This window comes from Solanum verrucosum, unplaced genomic scaffold, assembly GCF_900185275.1.
Source record: "Solanum verrucosum unplaced genomic scaffold, falcon-dt-bn FXZP01000163.1, whole genome shotgun sequence".
NCBI classification, from domain to species: Eukaryota; Viridiplantae; Streptophyta; class Magnoliopsida; order Solanales; family Solanaceae; genus Solanum; species Solanum verrucosum.
Genome location: NW_026020379.1, coordinates 1,313,560 through 1,335,828, shown reverse-complemented (window position 1 = coordinate 1,335,828; position 22,269 = coordinate 1,313,560). Strand labels below are relative to the sequence as shown.

General features: G+C 31.4%; 2 protein-coding genes across 2 annotated transcripts; both read left to right on the top strand.

The window, feature by feature from the left end:
- The first annotated feature begins 5,571 nt into the window (after window positions 1-5,571).
- Window positions 5,572-7,878, top strand: LOC125839058 (heavy metal-associated isoprenylated plant protein 4). Its single transcript, XM_049518037.1, has 4 exons — window positions 5,572-5,760; window positions 5,849-6,006; window positions 7,388-7,475; window positions 7,568-7,878. Exons 1-4 carry the CDS (start codon window positions 5,640-5,642, stop codon window positions 7,876-7,878), a joined length of 678 nt encoding a protein of 225 aa, XP_049373994.1. The 5' UTR covers window positions 5,572-5,639.
- A 7,886-nt stretch (window positions 7,879-15,764) lies between these two features.
- LOC125838915 (bifunctional L-3-cyanoalanine synthase/cysteine synthase 1, mitochondrial) lies at window positions 15,765-21,733 on the top strand. Its single transcript, XM_049517915.1, has 10 exons — window positions 15,765-15,943; window positions 18,816-18,925; window positions 19,024-19,081; window positions 19,210-19,473; window positions 20,381-20,518; window positions 20,613-20,664; window positions 20,806-20,885; window positions 21,217-21,276; window positions 21,466-21,546; window positions 21,625-21,733. The coding sequence occupies exons 1-10, from the start codon at window positions 15,815-15,817 to the stop codon at window positions 21,721-21,723; spliced, it is 1,071 nt and encodes a 356-aa protein (XP_049373872.1). The 5' UTR covers window positions 15,765-15,814; the 3' UTR covers window positions 21,724-21,733.
- Window positions 21,734-22,269: the final 536 nt, after the last annotated feature.

The window sequence follows — 22,269 nt, the reverse complement described above, 5'->3', positions numbered from 1 at the left end:
GAGGCCAAAATGGATAGGAGGACGGAGCACATAATGGATCTAAAGGTTCAGGCCCGTTAATAAGTGCCTGGATGCCTTCGAGTTGAGAGTCCTGGAGTGACCAGTCCCCACCGCAGATAGCTCCTCTTTAAGGATTGAGTTGGATCGTTTACGGGCCGATCTTGATGCCATCCTAGCCCCATCCAGGGATGCTCCAGAGTTGCACCTACTACACCGGCTGATGATACTGTGTTAGAGGCTTTTTTCAGCGAGGACATGCCGCAGCCCGAGCCCACATGTGCCCGAGGGAAGAGGCACCATTCTAGCCATACCTTTGATACCGCTGAGGATGCGCAGGCAAAGAAGAGGGAGCGCCAACAGACTATGCATGCTAGGAGGGCCTCCATGGTGGACGAGGAGTTGCGCCAGTAGAGAGTTCGTGAGGCTGCTCTTGGGGCTTCGAGTTCTACGCTCGCTACTGAGGCTGTTGCTACTGTCAAAGAAGATGTGAGCACTACTAATGGTGTTGAGTAGGTAGATGGGAGCGCTACTGATGGCGTTCCCCAAGTTGATCCAGCAGGCTCCGGGAAATCGGACCCACCCACTTGTTGAGTTTTTCGGCGCATTTGCGCCACAGGTTTGCTTCACCTTCACCCTACTCTTTATTGCTTATTTTTGTGCATTGAGGACAATTGCACTCTATTTTGGTGTGGGTGGGGTAAATTAATAATGAGTGATGGGGTGAAGTCTGAGTAACCCAACTCATAATCCTTTCTTGGGGTTTTCTTGCCTGTGTTCTTTTTCCCCAAGAGACTGTTTTTAATTTCTATTGAACCGGCATGTGTTAGGATTGAATGTGTAGAAACATGAGAAAGAATGAAGCATGATGGCAGAGTCAATAATAAAAAAAATGATACCCATCTAAAAATTGTGATATGTGCTAAATTTGTAGGCTAGAATGAGTTGAATGTGTTGGCTCTTAATATGACACGATAATGAACCAAACTTGACCACATGATTTGAGCTAAAACTTGAACTAGGTAACTGATAATCTGATAATGAAATGATGTGCCAAGAGTGTGTAAGAATAGTTGATTGTTCAGACAGTGTTATGCCAATCTAGAACTTGTTATGTTGGTCCTGCTAGGATAATCTATGCTAGAAGTTAGGAAGTGATCATAGGCCATTGTTCAAATTAGTCCACTTAAGCCTAAAATGATCTAACCAAATGGTAGCATTATTCCCTTTTGATCCAAATATTTGAGCCTAAAATTGACCAATTCTTTTGATTCACTTAACTCACCTTCCCTTTAAAACATTGTCTTAGCCCCAGTCCCTCCTTGGACATGTGCACCTTGACTTAGGCCAAAATCCTACGTTGAAAGTGGCTAAGCCCAAAAGTTACCTTGATCTTGGCCCTGGTCCAACATCGGACATTGTGCACCTCAACCAACGCAAAATGCATAAGTTGAGGGTGGCTATGAAAAAGGAAACCAAACGAAAAAGGGGTATGAAAAGAGTTTAGTGTTGAAAAGAGAAAAAGTATGAAAGAGGATGTGACTTTGTGCAAAAGAAGCAAAAGAAAAGTGTTCAAAGAAATAAAAGAAAAAGAAAGTGAGAAATAAGAGTCTAAAAAATCAAAAGTCACATCCTTGGTTGAAAAGAATTAAGGGAAAGAAATTGAGATGAAAAGTTGCCAAGAATAGGTCAAGGAAGAGGTAAATAGTCAATGTAATGTCAAGGAAGGCGGAAAGTCATTAAAAAGTACCTAAATGTACCACACCTGACCCTGAGCCTACGTTACAAGCTAAGAAAAGTCCTATAATGATCCTAGCAACTAGTTTGGAGAGTCTAAGCAGTGAAAATAAGGGCAAGCCTATGATATTGAACACTAATTGTACTTGAAATTACTTCTGAGCGTGAGTGTTGAATGAATCCTTGTACTCAAAATCATATTCATTGTGTGAAAAAGAGATTTTGTTTGAGGTAAGGGAACAAGTTACATTGTCGGAGAGTTGGTACCTTGGTGATAGCAAAACAGTGTATGTTGTGTGTTGATTGGTCGATCTTTGTCATATCTTGATCCGCATAAGTTAGCTTGTTGAGTCTAAGAGAAATGATTTGCACTAGAAAAGAGAGTCGGGATAGAAAGCCATGTGATTGCTTGAGCTTGAATGTTTGCTTCTATACAAGTGTCGTTTAGAGTCGTAGTGCATCGCTTGAGGAGAAACAACGAATTTAAGTTGAAGATGTTGATATACCGTGAGTTTACAGTATTTTTAATACATTTCATTTAAAAATTGTGTGTGTCTAGGGACATTTTGTATTGGTATTAATGTGTTTTTATCATGTTTGCGGGAAATAAGTTCGGATGTGAAAGTATAGAGACATAGCTGAAGAATTGTGCAGAAAAGGGCATCTACGAAAATGACCTACAAACCGTAGGTCCAGTCACGTTCCGTAGATGGACAAGCAAAGCTTGAAGAAAAATCAAGGAATTCTTGACTAAGTGTGGAACCACGACTACAAACCACGGGCTGTCCTGCAGCTTCGTCAAATGATTCAGAAAATGGGGTTCCAGTAACTGATTTCAAAAAACTAAGTATGGAACTACAGAGGAGGACCCACGGTCCGTCCTACTGGTCCGTCAAATGCAACTGAGAGCTGGAGATTTTGAAGTTGGAAAATTGCATAAGTCCTAAACTACAGAAGGGACCTACGGACCGTAGGTCAGTCCACGGTCCGTAGGTCAGTCCACGGTCCGTAGGTCAGTGTCGTAGATCGAAACTGCATCAAGAAAATTTATCTCCTTATTTTGTTTCCTTTTTAGTTGGGACTTGTTTTTCTATATATAGGGCATGTAAACCTCGTTTTTGGGGGTTAGACCTTATTATTTTAGTTCTAGTTTTTGGTTTTGGAGATTGACTTGCAATTTTAGCAATTCTTGATTTCCTAAATTCATTTTGAAGATTTTGACTTTGAAATTCAAGTTGAGATTCTGGGTTTCTTCTACTTATTACGTAAGTTCATGATTTCTTCATCTAAAAATATGATTGTGTTCTTGCTATTATGGGTAACTAAATCCACAACTAGGATTGTGGGAACCATGAGCGATTAACAAAGTATGATAGTAATTAAGTAATTCCTGATTAGTGTTATTGCATGCATTGATAATTCTTACGTTTAGAAGTCTTTTTAACGAGTGCACGTGTTAGAACTCACCTTGTTGCTACTTGCCGGACCAAGGAGGTAGTTAATAAGAAAAGAATTATCAACATAGATTTAGTGTGATACTATCTAATAGTCTAATGTCAATTGGTGCGAGAGTGAAAACTAAGACATACATTGATGTGATGTTTAATATGAGGTAAAGGTAAGTGTTTGTAAATTATACACACGTAGCCGGACCAAGGTGCGAAGTGAAATTCTCTAGTTGCTGGACCAAGGAATTAGAGATACCTAACTTATCACTTTACATGTAATACACTAGGAAAGAATTACTATTACTAGGATTACCACGTTATGAGCTTATGGAGAACACGTACACCCTAGTTACTTTCTCTCATTGATAACAACAAAGTTTGAATCTTGCTCACTTGTTACTTGACAACAATCAATTACTTGTTCACAAACCCCCCCCCACCCCACCCCACCCCACCCTTTTACTTACTTGTTTCGGAAATGCGTTGACTAAAAGAATATAATCGTAAGTTAAGTTTAAGTCTAAACCATATTTCTCGTGGGATCGACCCCAACCTCCAAGTTGGGTTCTTTACTTGATAACGATCGCTTATACTTCTTTAGGGAGGTGTAATTTGAGCGTATCAATTTGCCATATGACCCCAACTTTACGAAACATCCATAGAACTTCGTAAATACAATCATAAAGAGTCCGGAGATGATTAACTTAGCAAACCAAGTGTAAAACTTGAAGAAAAAGCACTAACTACCAATTTATATATTCAAAAACTAGCTCCAAACGCAGCAAAAATAATTGCCACGTGTAGAGATCACGTTTCTAGGCACATGGGCAACCTTTAATGGTAGAAATCGCTAAAAACTAACCTTCATCATGAAATAACTCCATTAGAACCTTCATTTCAGTTTGGTTTCTTGTTAGGAAGTGAAAAGAGAAGCTTTTATAGGTTAAAACGTCGAATAAGCCGACAAACCATATTTTTGACCCGATGCGGTTCGCAATTCGAATTCCGCCCAGGCAGTCCGCAGTAAAATCCTCATAACTTTTTACTCCGATGTCGGTTGGATACGGGGTTTTGTGCTTTGCAAACTAGACTCGTAGGCCTTCAATTTTATAGGTTATGGGTCTTGTAACTCTTTATATATTGGAAGAAAACATCTAAGACATTTCACCCAAAGTTAAGAAAATATTATTGGAGAAACTTCGATAACTTTTGTTGACCTTAGTTTCGCTAATTTTCTTGACTTCAAAACTTAACATACGAACCTTGTGCTATTATAATACCTCGTATCTCACTATGCTTAGCATGTTAGACACTCATAGGCTTATTCCCAAGGTATGGGATAATTTAAACCTTTCAAACGGGCGAAGTACTACTCGAGCCATTTCCTTAATCCCGAACTTTGTTTGAGGGGTACCTTTGACCTAAAACTTTAGTTTAGTTCCTTGATATTGCCACTCATTTTCAATCTTAATTTCCAACATACGATACCAAGTCATAGACACCTCATATAACCATGCCATACTACACCACATATATTATGCAAGAATAGAGAAAAAAGTACGGGATCTTATAGTAATAATGATTTTCTTTATGCTGAAATGACATATGATGTTCGATTGAACAATGTCCAACACTGCTTTCTTGGTGACTAATTTGAAAGTAACAACTTCCACCCATTTGGTGAAGTAGTCGTTGACAACTAGAATAAATCTATGCCCGTTAGAAGCTTTTGGCTCGATTGGCCCAATAACGTCCATTTCCCAAGCAAAAAAAGGCCATGGAGCAAACATAGGGTGCAACTCTAAAGGGTGTGAGTGAATCAAGTTGCTATGAATCTGGCATTGATGACACCTACAAACAAAGCGGAAGCAATCTCGCTCTATGGTCAACCAATAGTACCCTGCCCGAATAATCTTTTTTGTTAGAACATAACCATTTATGTGTGGGCCACATACCCCTGAATGCACCTCATTCATAATTGTCTACTTCTTGGATATTCACGGATCGCAATAGATTCAAATATGGAGTCCTTTTATATAAGATCTCGCCACTCAAGAAGAAACCATTGACGAGTCACCTAATAGTTCTTCTTTGATCTCTATCGGCATGCATTGGATATTCTCTTGCTTTCAGGACTATTATTTTAGACTGGTAAAATTTAAATATAAAGAGAGCATATAATTTGTTGTAATTTTCAGATTTTTTTTATTCATTTATTTCAAATATAAACCTACAAAAATAATAATATTTAAGTATTAAAAATGGTGAAAATCCTTTTAAGTTTAGTAAATAATTAGGTGTTCACAAAGATATTATTTCATGTATATATATTAAATTTGGAGGTTTTCCCTTAATTGAAGCTTCCACATACTAGTGAACCACCATCGGCTAATTATTCCCACCAACCAATTTTGTTGTTTATTAATCTGAAATTGTTGATTCTCTTGTTTGTAGTAAATGTTGAATGCCATGTCTAAAGAAGAGAAGAAAATAGAAGTAACTAGTGCAGTTTACAAAGTTGGTCTTCACTGCCCAAAATGTGCACATGATATTAGAAAACCACTCTTGTCAACTCAAGGTACTCAACATTTATATATTTCTTTTGATTTAATTTGTTATAATTTTTATGTATTTTCATGATATTCAATATGAGCCACATGGGTCAGGAGTTCATAGTGTGGATGTGAAATTCGAGAAAGATGAGGTTACAGTAAAAGGTGCTATTGACGCAAACAAAATTCACCAACGTTTACAGAAATGGACTAAAAACAAAGTCCACTTAGTATCACAGGCCAAGATTGAAAACGCAAACCAACTCAAAAAGGTATCTATTTTATTTATAACTTAATATTCATGATGTTAAATTATTATAATTCAGTATAAAAATTTTATTGCATAAGTCATGATGTAAATACTATTTACATTGGTATGCTTCATATGCTACACCAAATCACCTTTTTTATTTTCTAATTATTAACAGTTGTGGTTTATTTATTTTTTAAAATAATTTGAGAATATAGAAATTCTTTTATATGCATTGATCAATCTATAAAAGTTAAAATCAAATATTAATTCTCTTCATTTAATGCAATTTCAGATGGCAATATAATTTTAAAAAATAATATTTGTTATATTTTATATCAGTAATCCAAATTTTCATATAATTAATTCAAGTTTCCGTGGACACTTCCATATAGTAATATTTTACAAAAAATATTCTGAACATATTAGAAATGTCTAAAATTGTATTCATTTTACCTATTAGATTAAATTCATTCTCCTTTTTATTTAACAGATCAAATTTATTGCCTTTTTATCTACATGATTAGAAATGCTCTTAACGTCTTATAAATGCTTTAAAATTGCCATTCTTCCATCCGGTGGATCCATTTTTTTTTTCGAATGTTATTTACAGGTCTAAAATTGTCCCTTCAATGACATATTTATATTACTTTTTATTAATTTTTATTCAATTATGTGGCCTTTATTTATTGATCATTTAGGTTTCTCAACTACCAAGTCAAAGGAATTGTGTTGACTTTTTAAACTCTTAAATCAAATTAAATCAACAAAAGTCAGGTTTTCAGTTTTGATTTTTGTCGACTTTTTAAAATTTCCTTTCGGTAAAAACCCTCACCAAATGTCTAATTGTTGGCTAGGATTGTTCATAACCCTTCAATATTTGAAGGTTGTACTTTGATTTATTGGAGCAGTTAGAGCATACTAATCACTTATTGTTTGTATGTGTTAGTAATTTAAAAATAATGGCTTAGATGTGTTAATAATTTAAAACGGTTTTTGTGTCAAGTTGAGTTATGGATGGGTTGGGTTAGAATTTTAGGTAGACCAATAAATAAAGGCAATATGGTCAATTAAAATTTAGTTAAGTAGAATATAATTGTCATTAATGGAAGAATAGTTTAAAGCTTATAAACAATGTTAGGAGCAAACTTGATCCAATAAGTTAAAAGGAGACCATAGGTAGAAAGAGAGGTAAATTTAATTCAATAGGCAAAAAAAAGACATTTTAAAGCCATTTCTAATATGTTAAAGACATTTTAATCCTTTTTTTTTTTTTTTGAATATTGTGCTTTTTTTTTTCTTCAAAATTTTGAACAGTAAAATATTATTTTACGTAAATATTTATTTATCAAACATTTACTTAGGAATTGAGTCAATTGGGTTGTTTCTATTGAATCTCGAAGGAAACTATTAATACAACGACATTGAAAGTTTACATGCATTGCAACAAGTGTGAAGTTGATCTAGAGAGGAGGTTACTCAAACACAAAGGTAAAAAATATATAGTCCAATAAGATTTATGTTTTCAGAGATATATTATTTCGTCGATAATATCTATTTTTATATGCATTTATTGTTTGCAGGTATATATAGTGTTAAAACAAACTTCAAAGCTCAAACTATAACAGTTGAGACAATACTTGAGCCTGAAAAACTTGTGACGTATGTAACAAAAACATTTGGCAAACACGCAGAAATCGTAAAGAAGAAAGAAGAGGAAAAGAAGGAAGTAGTGAAAGAAAAAGTAAAAATTGAAGAAAAAATTATTGAATTTAAGGAAGTGAAGAAAGTAGAGGCAAAAACCAAGGAAGGTGAAATTCCATACTTTGTTCATTATGTATATGGCCCTCAGTGGTTCAGTGATGACAACCCTAATGCTTGTTATGTCATGTAGACACATAATGACATGAACTTAATTCTTCCACATACCAAGTTAATTCTTAACTTGATATGTGTAATGATATAGAAAAAATAATGTTTATTTTCTTTCACTTTTTTGTATACTAGGGGTATAGTCCGTACTAGCACGGACCCAACACTACATCATTGTTACATAAAATTGCCCGAAAGAATCATTAAGCTATTCAGGACCTCAACTAATTAATTTTCTGTTATGGTTAAAATCCTTGCACATGTTCAAATGACACAAAAGAGAGGATTGAATTATAACAGTTTGAATATCTATTCATAACCTCTTAATAACACAGGTAAGAACTTATCGCATGTGGTAACATATAAATAACATAATACAATTGAGTTATTAAATCTCAACACAAGCAATACCAATTAAAATATCTCCATTGTTATGGCGTCTATGCAGGTATGTTTGATGTTTGTCCTTGTGGCAAGTGGAGCTAACGTAGCAGATCCTATAATTAATAACTCTAGTGGGTACCTTAAGACACATTACAAAATAATAAGTAATGACATACACCAATAATAATGACAATAAAAATGTAGATATACCTAAAACTACCGTTCTAATAATCGTGATGAGTGGACCGGATGATCATTTTTTTCATCACTTTCTTTCCAATTTGTATCACTTTCTTTCGACACACCCATCAATATTTTTCAAGAGTCCAAACAATATAAGAGTTTTTTTTTCAATAATATGAAACATAAACTTTAAATTTGACGAAATAAAAGTACATATATTAATTTTTTTTTAAATACTATTGAATGATTATATTTAGGGTGCGTTCATTAGGAGGAAAAATGTTTTCTAGAAATAAGTGATTTTCTTATTTATTTTTTGGTGTTTGATTGCCGAATGAAAATAAGTGATTTTTTTTACTCCCTTTGATCCTTAAGGAAGTCATTATCCAGGAATTAGAGGAAAATGTGTTCCTTGGCAATTTTTTATTCAAATATGTGCAATTAAATATGAGAAAATTGTAAAATATTTTCTTTCATACCAAACACACCCTCAGTTACAAACGCCAAAGAACACCCATAATTTCCCACCACAAACTCAACCCTCACATTATAATAAAGAATTAAAAGGGAAATATCAACTTGAGAAAAAGAAAAAAGTAGTCGAAAACATGAATTCAAATATTAATATTATACACAGAAAAAGTATTATGATCATGACTTTATAATAATTTAAACAAATGTAACTTGTACCATTGGAAATTATTTTGATGGGTTCTCAGCACATTGGAAAATAGTCAAGAGAGCAAACTCAAATAGTTCAAAAGTTTCACTCTTTACAGACCGTAACAGTAGTAATCCATTGGTTAACTACAATCTTAAAAAATGAATAGATTTTCTAAATGAGCTCAACTTACATTGTTTAAACATGCCGTGAAAAGCAAAACTAACAGCAGCCTAAGTGTGCCCTGTTTTTCAGAGAAAATTCGTATAAAAGTTTTCTTATGCATTCTCAATTTTTGTTCCGGTTAGACATCATTTGAAGCATTTTGATCATGATCGAGTGTAGTATGTTGTTGAAAGTTGTTGGAATGTATGTGTCCACTAGTTACTGTTGGCTTTTAAAGGTATGAACAGGAAATGAATGGTTGTGAATCTCCTGAAGGGTTGTGACTATGCCGAAGGGTTGTGACCTTTATGAAAGGTTGTGTCCTTTCTAAAGGGTTGTGACCGCTTGAAAGGTTGTGCCTTTTCCAAAGTGTTGTGACCTTTGTGAAAGGTTGTCTTCTTTCCAAAGAGTTGTGATCTTTACCCTTTGTTGGCTATAAATAGAGAGGTTTTCTCTCATTTTTCTGCATCGAATTCTTCCCTTCTCTTGCATACATTTCTTACAAAACAAAATCGATCGGTCGTGTCTGTGTATGTGATTCGTTGCTGTCATTTTGAGTTCATTGAAATTATTGAAGTTTGAGGTACCGCTACTTCTTTATGATTAATCCGTTTTATCTTGGGAGAAATTAATCTGCAACCTCGAGTACTTGAGGGGATTAAATTTCTTAAGGACACAGTGAGTTATGTGGACTCGGATAGTTCTTTGTTTTTCTTTTCATCTTTTATTATTTCTTGTTTGCTAATCTGAATACATGAGATAACGCGTAAGATATCTAATTATTGGTATTTTCAGTGGTAAAGAAATTACTTTTGTGTTCTTTTTATTGGAAAAAAGAAAGAAAAAGAGAATTATTTTATCATATGATAAAAGAGATTTGGGGTGAATTAGTACTACTTTAATATGTTCGAGTATATTTTATGTAGTAAGTTTTTCTTGGATGGGTAAGATTATTTTTATTTTCTTTCCAAGTGCATTCAAGCATTGAACCCCTTTAGTTTTCTTTTCAGTTAGAAAAGTTATGTTGTGCACAAAGGCTAAGATGTGTACTTTAATTATTTTTCCTATATTCTTAGTTTTATATAACTATGAACAGATGTTGTCTCCTAACAATATTTGAACATGAGTTTAATTTCTCGTTGAAATTCAATGTCTTCTAAGGAAAATTGGAATATGATGGAAATTGGGAAAGAAAGAAAAAAAATTAGCAAGAAAAGTGACTTGCATGGAATCATTGCTGACAAATAGAATATGATTCAATGGGGGTAAATTCAGGTTCTATCTTTATTTCCCTTGATTATTATTTTTCTATCATTTATAAGTTATGAGATTTATTTCATAATAAATGTTAGGATAGATGTTTATTATATGATGATCTTAGAATATATCTTTATTATTATTAATGTGTAGTCTGTTAAGAGGAGAAAAAAAACTTTTGTAATTTTCTATTCCATGTGAAATTTGATTGTGTATGACTTTCGAAGACTAAAATCTTCTGATTTTTTACTCCTTTGGTTTGAAGCATTTAAGAACTTCACGAACAAATCAGATTGTACATTGATTTGAAGACCAATTTTTTAAATACTCTGTTTAAATGAATATTCTGACTTGAAGAGTACAAAATCTTCGTCAGAAATATTAAGGCTAAATGATTTGAAAAAGATAAATCTTCATCGTTAGCTAGAAACAATGTTGTATTTGAGGTTTCTAGAGATTAAAACCTTTTTGGTTTACTACTCTGTCTAAATGTGAAATTGATTTGAAGAATATAAAAACTTCATTAGAATTCAAGGTTCATTTGGTTAACGATTAGAAGAATATGAAAACTTCATCGTTAAACTAGACACAAGTGGTATAAAGATTGAATCTTTATTATTAGTATTTTAAATACTAAGTGGTCTGTCTAATTCTGACAAAAAGGGGAAAAAACACTAGTGACATAAAATTAGTGATTTTTGTGCATGCAATGGGTGTTTCTATAGATTAAACTGCAAAAAAAGGTTTCGTGTTGCCAATATGTATTTTGATGGTATACAATTTGAAAGCATGGAAAAAATATGTGGAAAATAATTTCAAATACTTGAAAAATATTTTTGAGAACATATTTAAAAGGCGTAATGGCCTGGGAGGCCCCTATACTTGGCTCTATTTGTCACATGGACCCTTCTACTCATTACTTTGCCAATTGAACCCTTGAACCCACTGAAATAGAGCATTTTAAACCCCTCTGACCATTGACCTAGTCTACATAGCAACTTAATCTTTGAGCTGAAACAAACACGTGATTTCACGTGTTAAAGGAGCGTAAACATAAAATTTTGGACTAAAAGTAATTAAAAGATAAAGAAAAATTGAATAAAAAAACAAAACAAATAAATAAATGTAAAATATGTCACCCTCTTTGTTTTTTCCCCAATTTCTTTTCTCTTACTACCACCCATTCTTCCCCCACTCATTCTTCCCCAATCCAATTTCCATTTCTCTCTCTTTCAAAAATTGTAATTTTTTCAGTATTTGTGAGATAAAATTATGTGGAGAGAAGCTATTAAGAAAACAGGGGAGGGGTAATTTACATGTGGTGAAGTGACAAAGATCCGGTGATTTTGGAGAGTGAAGAGTGATTGTTGTATGTTTTTGTAAAATTAGGTGAAATGTATTGTGTAAAATTGTAAGAAGATGTTAGCATATTAAGATATTTTAGTGTGGTTCGTCAGTGTTAGAAAATATTCAGATACTTTAGTGTGGTTCGTCGGCAATAATGGAGAAAACGGATTCATGGTGGTTCAAGTGGTGGACAGAGACGTTGGTCAAAAAAATATGACAGAAAGTTGTGAACGGTGAAAATTTGGAGAAGAACGGAGGATTATAGTTATTTAAGGCAATTTTTCAGGTAAGGATGTAAGATTGCAATGGTGTATTTTGGTGTAAAAAATGGAGGGAGGTAGTCAAGGATAGAGATGGTGAGGGAGAAACATAGTGAAAAAGAAATTGAAAATTTTAAATAAATTAAAAATAAATGACGTGTCATTAAAAATCTAACATGGATGATGAAGTGTTATTTTTATTGTGTGTTTGAAGTGCACGCGAAGTCAAAAGGGTTTAAAATGCTGTGTTTCAGTGGGTTTGAGGGTTCATCTGGCAAAGTCGTGAGTAGAAGGGCCTATGTGACAAACGAAGCCAAGTACAGGGGCCTCCCAGGTCAATCCGCCTATTTAAAATGTGGGTTCTTTACTTGTGATAAAGACAAAATTAGACTTACTATCTAATTTAAATTTGAAAGTACAAGATATGAAATTTAATGACATTCTTGTATTATGGTCGACCCACAAAATTCTTGAAGTATATTTGATATCGTGGTCGTTGAGTCTCTCTTTACTAGTATATGCTATGACTAGTATAAAATCACAAAATTGTATTACTTGTTCAAAAAAATTGTATTCTTTGATGAAAAAAGTGTCACTTAAAATATTGTGATTTTTCATGAAAAGATATGTTTATTAAAATAAATTTATTTGTATAGACATGAACATTGGTGAAAAGTGACTTGTATTGTTTGTGTTGTAAAGCAAATCTTTGGGTCATACTGCCCTTATTGAACTGATGAGACTATGGTCATAGGTAATTCTATAACAAATTGAATGTTATGGAAAGGTCCTTCTGAAAAGGACATATGACAAGGCGCTGATTCTAAAACAATATATGTATTTAACAGAGTTATAGAAAGTAAAGTACAAAATATTTGTAGGAAAAGGTTACCTCACGGAAGGTCTTTTCAAACTCAATATTTATGTTTGATCTTACTTGCTTGAATCAAATTGTTTGTGACATGAACGCTTGGGACATGTCAATTACAAAACCTTGCAAAAACTTATCAACTTAGAAGTTTTGCCTAACTTCTAGTGCAATAAATCAAAATGTCAAGTATGGTTGTTGAAAGAAATTTTAATCCCTTATAATTAATTTAGACTGACATTTGTGATATAAAGTCAACATCATCTCTTTGTGGGAAAAAGTGTTTCATAAATTTTATTGACAATTGCACTAGATAGTGTTATGTCTATTTGCAAAATGGTAAGGATGAAACAATAGAAACATATAGACAATATAAAACTGAAGTTGAAAATCAATTGGATAAAAAGATTGTCATGATTAGAAGTGATCGATGTGGAGAATATGAATCTTCTTTTGTAGAAATATATTTGGAAAAATGGAATCATCCATCAAATTACTACACATACTCACCTCAATCTAATGAAATTGTTGACAGCAAAAAATTGAACTTTGAAGGAAATGTTGAATGTCATACTTATAAGTTCAGGTTTAGCACAAATTTTGTGGGGGTGCTATCATTATAGCAAAAGAGAACAACAAAAAGTTTGTCTATTCAGAAAGAGAGGAACAAAAGTTTTATTTGTTAATAAAGGGAGCAACAAATAAATAAAAAAACTTTTGTTTTTTTAAGAAAGGGAGCAACAAATAAAAAAAAAACTTTTGTTTTTTAAGAAAGGAAGCAACAAAAGGTTTTGTTTGTTCAGGCTTTGTTGTATCCTGATAGAGAATTGCTTGTAAAGTATATACAAACAATAACTCTTGAAAGATGAGATCTAACAATTTCCAATATAGTCTATTCCATATGAGAAATGAAAATGAGGAAACTATTCTCAAACGGGTCAAAATAGAACCTAAGACTTTGAATTGTATGTTCATTGGATATGCTACAAATAGTAAAACATGTCAATTTATGATTCATATGTCCGAACCTTCGGATAGTTAAATGAACCTTACAATTTTTTTAAGACAAAGAAAGTAAAACATTCAACTTGTAATGAATGACGGTATAGAAAAAAGAACCTTGCAATGAATGTGATACTAATATTTAATAACTATAATAATGTGTAGTAGTACTCCCTCCATCCTTAATTATTTATCTATTTTTTTCATTTTTATCTGTTCCTTTTACTTTATTTTGACAAATAAAAATTAATAATTTTTGTTATCTATTATATTTTTAATTAATTTTTTTGAAAAAAATAAAACTTTTTGAAAATTTAAATTTTTAATTCATCTACTTTATAATAATAGAAGTATAAAATTTAAGTACTAAATTAATCATTATTTCTTTAATGAATGTGTCAATTTAAAAATGAACAAATAATTTTTTTTTTTTTTATGAACCTGTCAATTTAAAAATGAATAAATAATTAGGAATGAAGACAATAGCACGTAGGTTGGCCTAGATTGGGGAGAAATAAAAGTTGAAATTGGGGTTTGACCAATGACTATAGCGGCGGCATACACTGCTTGTTATGCCCACTTGAGCCATCACAGGTCCACCTTCCACTCTAATATATTAAAAAATATATTTTTTTCATATTATAATTCAATTAATTAATTATTAAACTATCTTTTATGATTTAAGATTATATATCAATTACTATGAATATCATGAGTGGTGACATAATTCTTATACTGATTACTTTTTTTGGTCTTATTTGTATGCCGTCCTTGTTAAAAGTAAATTATTCTTAATATTTGTCATTTCACAAAATTAATGAATAAATGACTTTATTTTTTCTATTTTACTCTTGAGAACTATTAGTCTTGAAAGTATAAATTTGATTAACATAAAAAAAAATGATTAATACATATTCATTGGTCAATTTAATTAATTAAAATAAATTAATTTGTATTCATTTCTTAAAAAATTGACTTTAAGAAATCACTAAATAATCGTACAATTAATTTTTAAAAGATGTAAAACCTAGAATAATAACATATAAAGGGAGTAATATTTTTCAAAATGCGTGCAATATTCAAAATTGATAAATAAAAAAAGAATATAGAGAGAGTGTGTACATGCTAAGAAAATTATACTCCTTTTGTTTTGAAAATAATGACATAGTTTAACTTGAAGCGAAGTTTAAAAAAAGAAAGAAAAATATTTAATTTTGTGGTTCTAAATTAAAGTTATATCAAATATATAAAAATATCCTTTAATTTTGTGGTCTTAAACATGTCACGTGAAAAGTTGAAGTTAAAGTGTTATCAAACAAAGAAATATGTCATTCTTTTGAAACAAACTAAAAAAAAATTGGGTCATTCTTTTTTAAACAAAAGTAATACTAAATTTCTATTTTTAGCTATAGAAAATACTTCATCTGTCCTTAATTACTTGTCTACTTTTTCTTTTATAGTTGTTTCTAATTACTTATCAATTTTGATAAATCAAGAAAAGACAAATTAGTTTTACTTATTATACTCTTAATTAATTAGTTTGGAAAACGTAGAACTTCTTGAAAATTTAAATTTTTAATTCATCCACTTTATAATTAATAGAGATAGAATAATAAATTCACTATGACAATAATTATTTTTTTAACAAGTGTGACACTTTGAAAATAGATATATAATTAGGATGGATGAAGCATTCATCTGTATATACCTTAGAGATGTGGTAAGAGGGTCCCTTATGTTAATTTTCCATTATAAAAGGGGTGTCTTATCTTTCAAATTTGAAGACAAATTGTAGTGAGTAGGCATTTACGACTTCTAACAAATTTCATCAATGGCGTCCTTACTAAGGAGAAGATCATTTAGTAGCAGATTTTATTCGAGTGAATCATCATTTGCTCAGAGGCTAAGAGATCTGCCAAAGTACCTTCCTGGTACAAACATCAAAACTCAAGTTTCTCAAGTTAGTATTTTCACTTTCTCTTTCTATTTCTTCCTATTTTCAGTACTGGAGCTGTAGAAAAAGCGTCAAATTTGCTCTTCTAATGTATAATCTGTTATACTGTTTGGCTAAAATTTGTGAAAGTTTTTGAATTTAATGCCGAATTACCTTTTAATTATCCAATTTACTTGAATACACCATTGAACCTGCTACCCGTCGCGCACGACCCACATCATTTTTGTTCACTTTCTCTATTTGTATATTCTTTGGTCCTCTGGTATAACATAAAATTACTTGTCTACTTTTAATTAGCAATAATAATTAATATAGTGAATACATTATTTTATCCTTATTAAATTATGAAGTGAATAAATTAAAAAATTATGATTTTCAAGAAGTTTTATTGTTTTCAAAATTAATTAATTAAGAATATAATTATATAAAAAAAAAATTGTCCTTTTCAATTGGACACGAAATTAAAGAGAAAAAGAGTAAAAGAGTTATTGAAATTTTTAATCTAAAATAAATCATTTATAGTGGCACACGTCCAAGAGAAAACGACATATACTCTATCCGTCCAACAATAGATGAATACTCTATTAAAAATAGTTGTTTAATAATATTTGTTTAGTTTAAAAAATCAAGAGATAATTTAACTTTTATGTTTATTTTAACCTTGTTATTAAATATTATTTATTATCTAATACATTTATTAAAATATTAAATTCAATAAAGTCAAAGAATAAAATAGTAATATTATTTCTATTATTTATTGAATAACTATTATTGGACTTAGGGAGTACTATTTGAACTTTTAAGATTTGTTTTTTTTTTCTAATCTACTCCCTCCGTTTTATTATTGTCCTTATTTTAGATTTGACGTTTTTTCAAGAAAATAAGTGAATTTGTCATTATATTCTCATTTAGTGTTCATTTAAAATCAAATATTTAATCAATGAACATAAATTATTTTATTTTAATTAATTAATTTGATCAATGAAAATTAATTAATTAATTACTTAGTTATTTTGTGTTAGTCAAATACATACTTTTAAGAGCTAATAACTCTCAAGGGTAAAATACAAAAAATAATGTTATTTATGTATTGATTTTGTAAAATGACAAATATTTTAAAACATCTGATTTTAGTAAGGACGACATATAAATAGGAACAGAAAGACTATTTTATTCGTTCACTTTTATGTGTTTGTTATGTTAAAAATATATTTTTATTTTCATTTATCACTTTTCACATCTCAAAAACATATAGTTTTTATATTTTATTTTTAGTATTAATTATTTATTTCTAAATTATTTTTCAAGATATAATACTAAATATCAATTAATAGAGATAGTTTAGTAAAATAATCATATTAAATATTATATTTTTAATGAATGGCTAAGTCTAAATATGACTAGTAAAAATAAAGAGAACAGCTTAATTGCACACAAAATTTAAGAAAGAATTTTTTTTTTCAAAGTTATAATTTAAATAAAACAAAATTAATTAAATAAATATTTTAAAATTAAATTATTACAAAATATATTATTATTAGTGGCGGAATTTGAATAGATGCCAAGTTTAAGAATAAGAAAATAAAATTAATTATTTTTTCAAATAAATTTAAAAGAATATTGTCATATTAATATAGTAAGTACTAGTAGTAATTTTTATGAGAAGGTAAAATACAAATTCTTTTATGAATGGTGCTGAAAGTCAAAGAACCAAAACAGAAAATAGTGCCGCATGTGCAATCAGTGACGGAAGCCTGTATGGGGCTTTGGGCCAATACTTTCCTGTTCAATTAATATGTTTTATATTTTATTAATTTATTTTTTAAAATGATTTAACTTTTAAATTTTTTATAGATAATAAATTTTAGAAACAAAATATTTTATTTTTAAATTTTATATACCATCAAAGTGTATCACATGTAATAAAAATGGGGTAGTACGAAAGTAGTCAGTTCACTTTAATCGAAGCAAAGAAGAAAAAGACAATTTTTATATTTGGGAGGGGCGGGGAGGGGAGGGGGTGGTGGTTCACGGTGTTTGGTACGAAGCTTGATTAAATTTGAATCACACATCTATTGTAAGATTTATTTTGGAGCCAACACTCTTAACATGATTTTTAGAGCCAGTTTGGATTAATTTTAAAAAAAGTAGTTTTAAAGTCAAAAATAAAAAAAGTCAAACCAAAATGATTTTTGGGAGACCTACTTTTGGTTTTTTGACTTATTTTAAGTAATTTTAAACTTATTTTAAGTCATTTTAATTCTGTCAAACACTTTCTAACTTATTTTAAGTTTTTTTTTTTTTTATATTTGTCAAACATTTTGAGAAGTCAAAAATTGATTTAAAAATAGGTTTGACTAACTTTTAAGTCAATCCAAACACCCTTTTATGATTCGAGTTTGAGATATCTAGATAAAGGTGGAGGAATTCAAACCATTCCACCGCGATCTATACTTATGATAGGCATGGTAGGGTAGAAATCAATATCATACCGAAATCGAAAAATTTGATACACTGATTTGAGTGTAATAGTATATGGTATGCATTTAAAAAAAAATTGATATTCGTTATGTGGTACTTTGGTATTTATTAAAAAAATACTCAAATACAAATAATGTACCAAGGTATTTAGTCACCTATAAAATTTGTATATATTATTATACTATATACTAGTAATATTAGTGCTTAACTAATTATTTAGACGTTGCACTTCGGCTACTTTATCTTAATTAATTGAAATTCCTTTTTAAGGTGATTAATTAACAAGGGAATTCTTTGTAACCAAAATTTAGATAATGCTATCACGTTCAAGATAACACTATTTTTTTCTTCTTTTATACAAATTATATGATTGATTTGTAATATTTCCACAATTCAGCTCATTGGGAAAACACCTTTGGTTTATCTTAACAAAGTGAGTGAAGGATGTGGTGCTTATATTGCTGTTAAACAAGAAATGATGCAGCCTACTTCCAGTATTAAAGATAGGTAAATTATCATTTTTACTTCTTTTGATTTTTTTCTAAATATTAAGTGGATGTTTCATTATTGTGAAATTTGAAATAAAGTTTTTCCTTTTCCACCAGACCAGCATTTGCTATGATCAATGATGCAGAAAAGAAAGGATTAATCACCCCTGGTAAAGTAAGTAAACATGGCTCTTTCTTAAGAGGTGTACGAAAACCTTAAAAGACAGATAATATGAACCAGATAGATACCTGTTGGCTGTTGCATAGGTTTTATGTCTTATATATTTTATGGATGATATGCAGACAACACTAATCGAGCCAACGTCAGGGAATATGGGAATAAGTATGGCATTTATGGCTGCCATGAAAGGCTACAAAATGATTTTGACAATGCCATCATATACAAGCTTGGAGAGGAGGGTGACCATGAGAGCATTCGGAGCTGATTTAGTGATCACTGATCCAACTAAAGGAATGGGAGGAACTATTAAGAAAGCTTATGATCTTTTGGAATCCACACCTAATGCTTATATGCTTCAACAATTCTCCAATCCAGCTAATACTCAAGTAAGTAATTTTCCATCTTCATTTTGCTCCCTCCCCCATCCCCTCATCTATCACTAGACTTTCCATTATAGGAAAATGTTCAAGTTTATCCCTATATTGTATTTTATGATATGTTATTCTTCTATAATTATCATATTTTTAGAGTAGGTTAGAGTCCCACATTGGTTAGGGTATGGACTGGTCCCTCAAAAGCTAGTTTTTGGGGTTGAGTTTGGTTCAAGTGTCATGCTTTTCATGGTACTAGACTAAGGTTCATTCCCAGTTTTGGCTCACGATCTACACTCTAGTTGGGCCTGAGCATGGGTGGGGGGTTTAGAGTCTGACGTTGGTTGGAGAATGGACTGATGGTCTGTTTATATGGACTTGGACACTCCTCCCCTCATAAACTAGATTTTGGGTTGAGTTTGGCCAAGTGTCATATCTTTGTCGTTAGCAAATTATCTTGCAGTTGTCCTTGACCTCGACGGAGCTCCAACGTGGATTTCACTATTTTAGAGAAAAGCTCAAATGCATACCCTCTACTCTTACACTTTGGTTAGGGTCTATGGGGAAGCTCCTTCTGATTAGTCAAGGGCAAGTAAGAGATGATTAATGTGATGGTGGAGCCAGGATTAATTTTCACCAAGGAGATTCAAGAATTTAAATAAGTAAATACATGAGGAAGCCAAAGGTATTCAACATTAGTATATAAATACATAAAAAAAAAAAGAGATTTGACTTACCTACGTAGAGTAATTTTTCAATGATTGAGTGTCAATTGATTCCCTTCGACAAGGGTTGGTCCCGCTATGAATGACCTTAAAGTAGAACGAAAATTAGAATAAAGATGTTTCATAAAGTGGAGGGGCATTTTAAATTCTTTTCTGTTACATCGAAAACAAATATTCAACATTGACATTGGACACAGGCTCATTTTGAGACTACTGGCCCTGAAATTTGGGAAGATACTCAAGGTAATGTTGACATCTTTGTCATGGGAATAGGAAGCGGAGGCACAGTCTCTGGTGTTGGACAGTATCTGAAATCGAAAAATCCTAATGTCAAGGTATTTCCTGCCATCAATTTATTTTGTGATTGCGAGCTTAATGTGTAAACAACAAAACATCATCGCTCTTACATACTTTCTCCTGTCCTGCTAGATATATGGAATTGAGCCAACTGAAAGCAATGTATTGAATGGTGGAAAACCAGGTAATTAACTTCACTTTCTATCATTACTATAGAACTAAAAAGATAGTCTCAAATAACACGTCTCTTTCTCTTTTTCATTTGTTGTGGCATATGAGTAGAATTTGTTCTACATAGATTTCTGAACGTCAATACTGTATACAGGTCCTCACGAAATAACTGGCAATGGGGTTGGATTCAAGCCGGATATCCTTGACATGGATGTAATGGAAGAAGTTCTGATGGTATGCTGAGTTCTTGATTTCATTTCTCTAGCAGAACACACGAAAATATTGACCTCCGGATGTTGGTTTTTTAAATTTCACTATTATAAAATGCATCATCTGGGGATCGAACCCCTGTCTTTACCTTGGTAGGATACATTTCAACCACTAAACTATTAGTGCTTTATCTTGCATAGCACAAGAATTATGTAATTGCAGAGTTTTGTTTAATTAGAACTACAACCAGAAGTGTATGGGGTGTACTATCTCTAGGTTCAACTGAATCCAATATTTTTGATACAATTAGTCATTTTTGGCAATTAATACATGAATTATGTTTGTTCTGTTGCAGGTTTCAAGTGAAGAATCGGTAAACATGGCTAGGGAGTTGGCATTGAAGGAAGGCCTTATGGTAAAATTTTAAATAGATGGAGTTTTCATATCTTTCACTGTCTCATCATTGATCTATTTTCCATTATTAAAATGGCATTATATGAATAGTACAAGTAGATGAGCTTTTATAGAACGAAATATTGTTTAGTAAGAATTCATATATCCGACCTCAACTTGTTAACCATACAACAAACATTCTGTTGTATAGGTTGGTATATCATCAGGAGCAAATACAGTAGCCGCGCTTAGACTCGCCAACAGACCAGAAAACAAAGGAAAACTCATAGTGGTATGAAAATATGTTAGTTGACTCTCAATTTTGTTATGTTAATTAGTTGTCTTAAATTTTTTGCCTTTGGAATTTCAGACAATACATCCAAGTTTTGGAGAGAGGTACTTGTCATCTGTTCTGTATGAAGATCTCAGGAAAGAGGCACAAAATATGCAACCTGTATCAGTTGATTAATGGTCTATTAGAAGAAAAAAAAAATGTACTACATCTTCTGAAATAATATTTATGCTTTAAATAATAATGGAAATTTATCTTTTTTGAAATCTGGCTTATGCTCATATTGGTGATGACGTGGTAAAATGTAAGGTATATGTTTATCTGAATAATGGTACAAATGGATTTATTAATGTGGTTTAAGGACGCGTGAGTTAGATTGATCTTGAGAACGAAACAATAATGAAATGAAATACAGTAATAATAAGATGTAATGAATATAAAGCAAGAGAATAATCGAATGTGTATTAGATCCTGATGACAAAAAGTGCTTCAATATCTGTCATATTATCTGATTTTGAGGAAGAACTAAGTGTGAAGAGAAATAAAAGAAGAAAGATCTTGTCCAGATAATAGGCCATGGTTAAGTACTGCTCTATTTTTTACTAAGTACAACTTCTATGATGGATGCATAATATATAGGTTAGAGAATAAGTGAATCTCTTACGCATACTCAAGATTTGAAGGTTATGGATTTTATATATATATCTCAAGTTAGTAACCGTT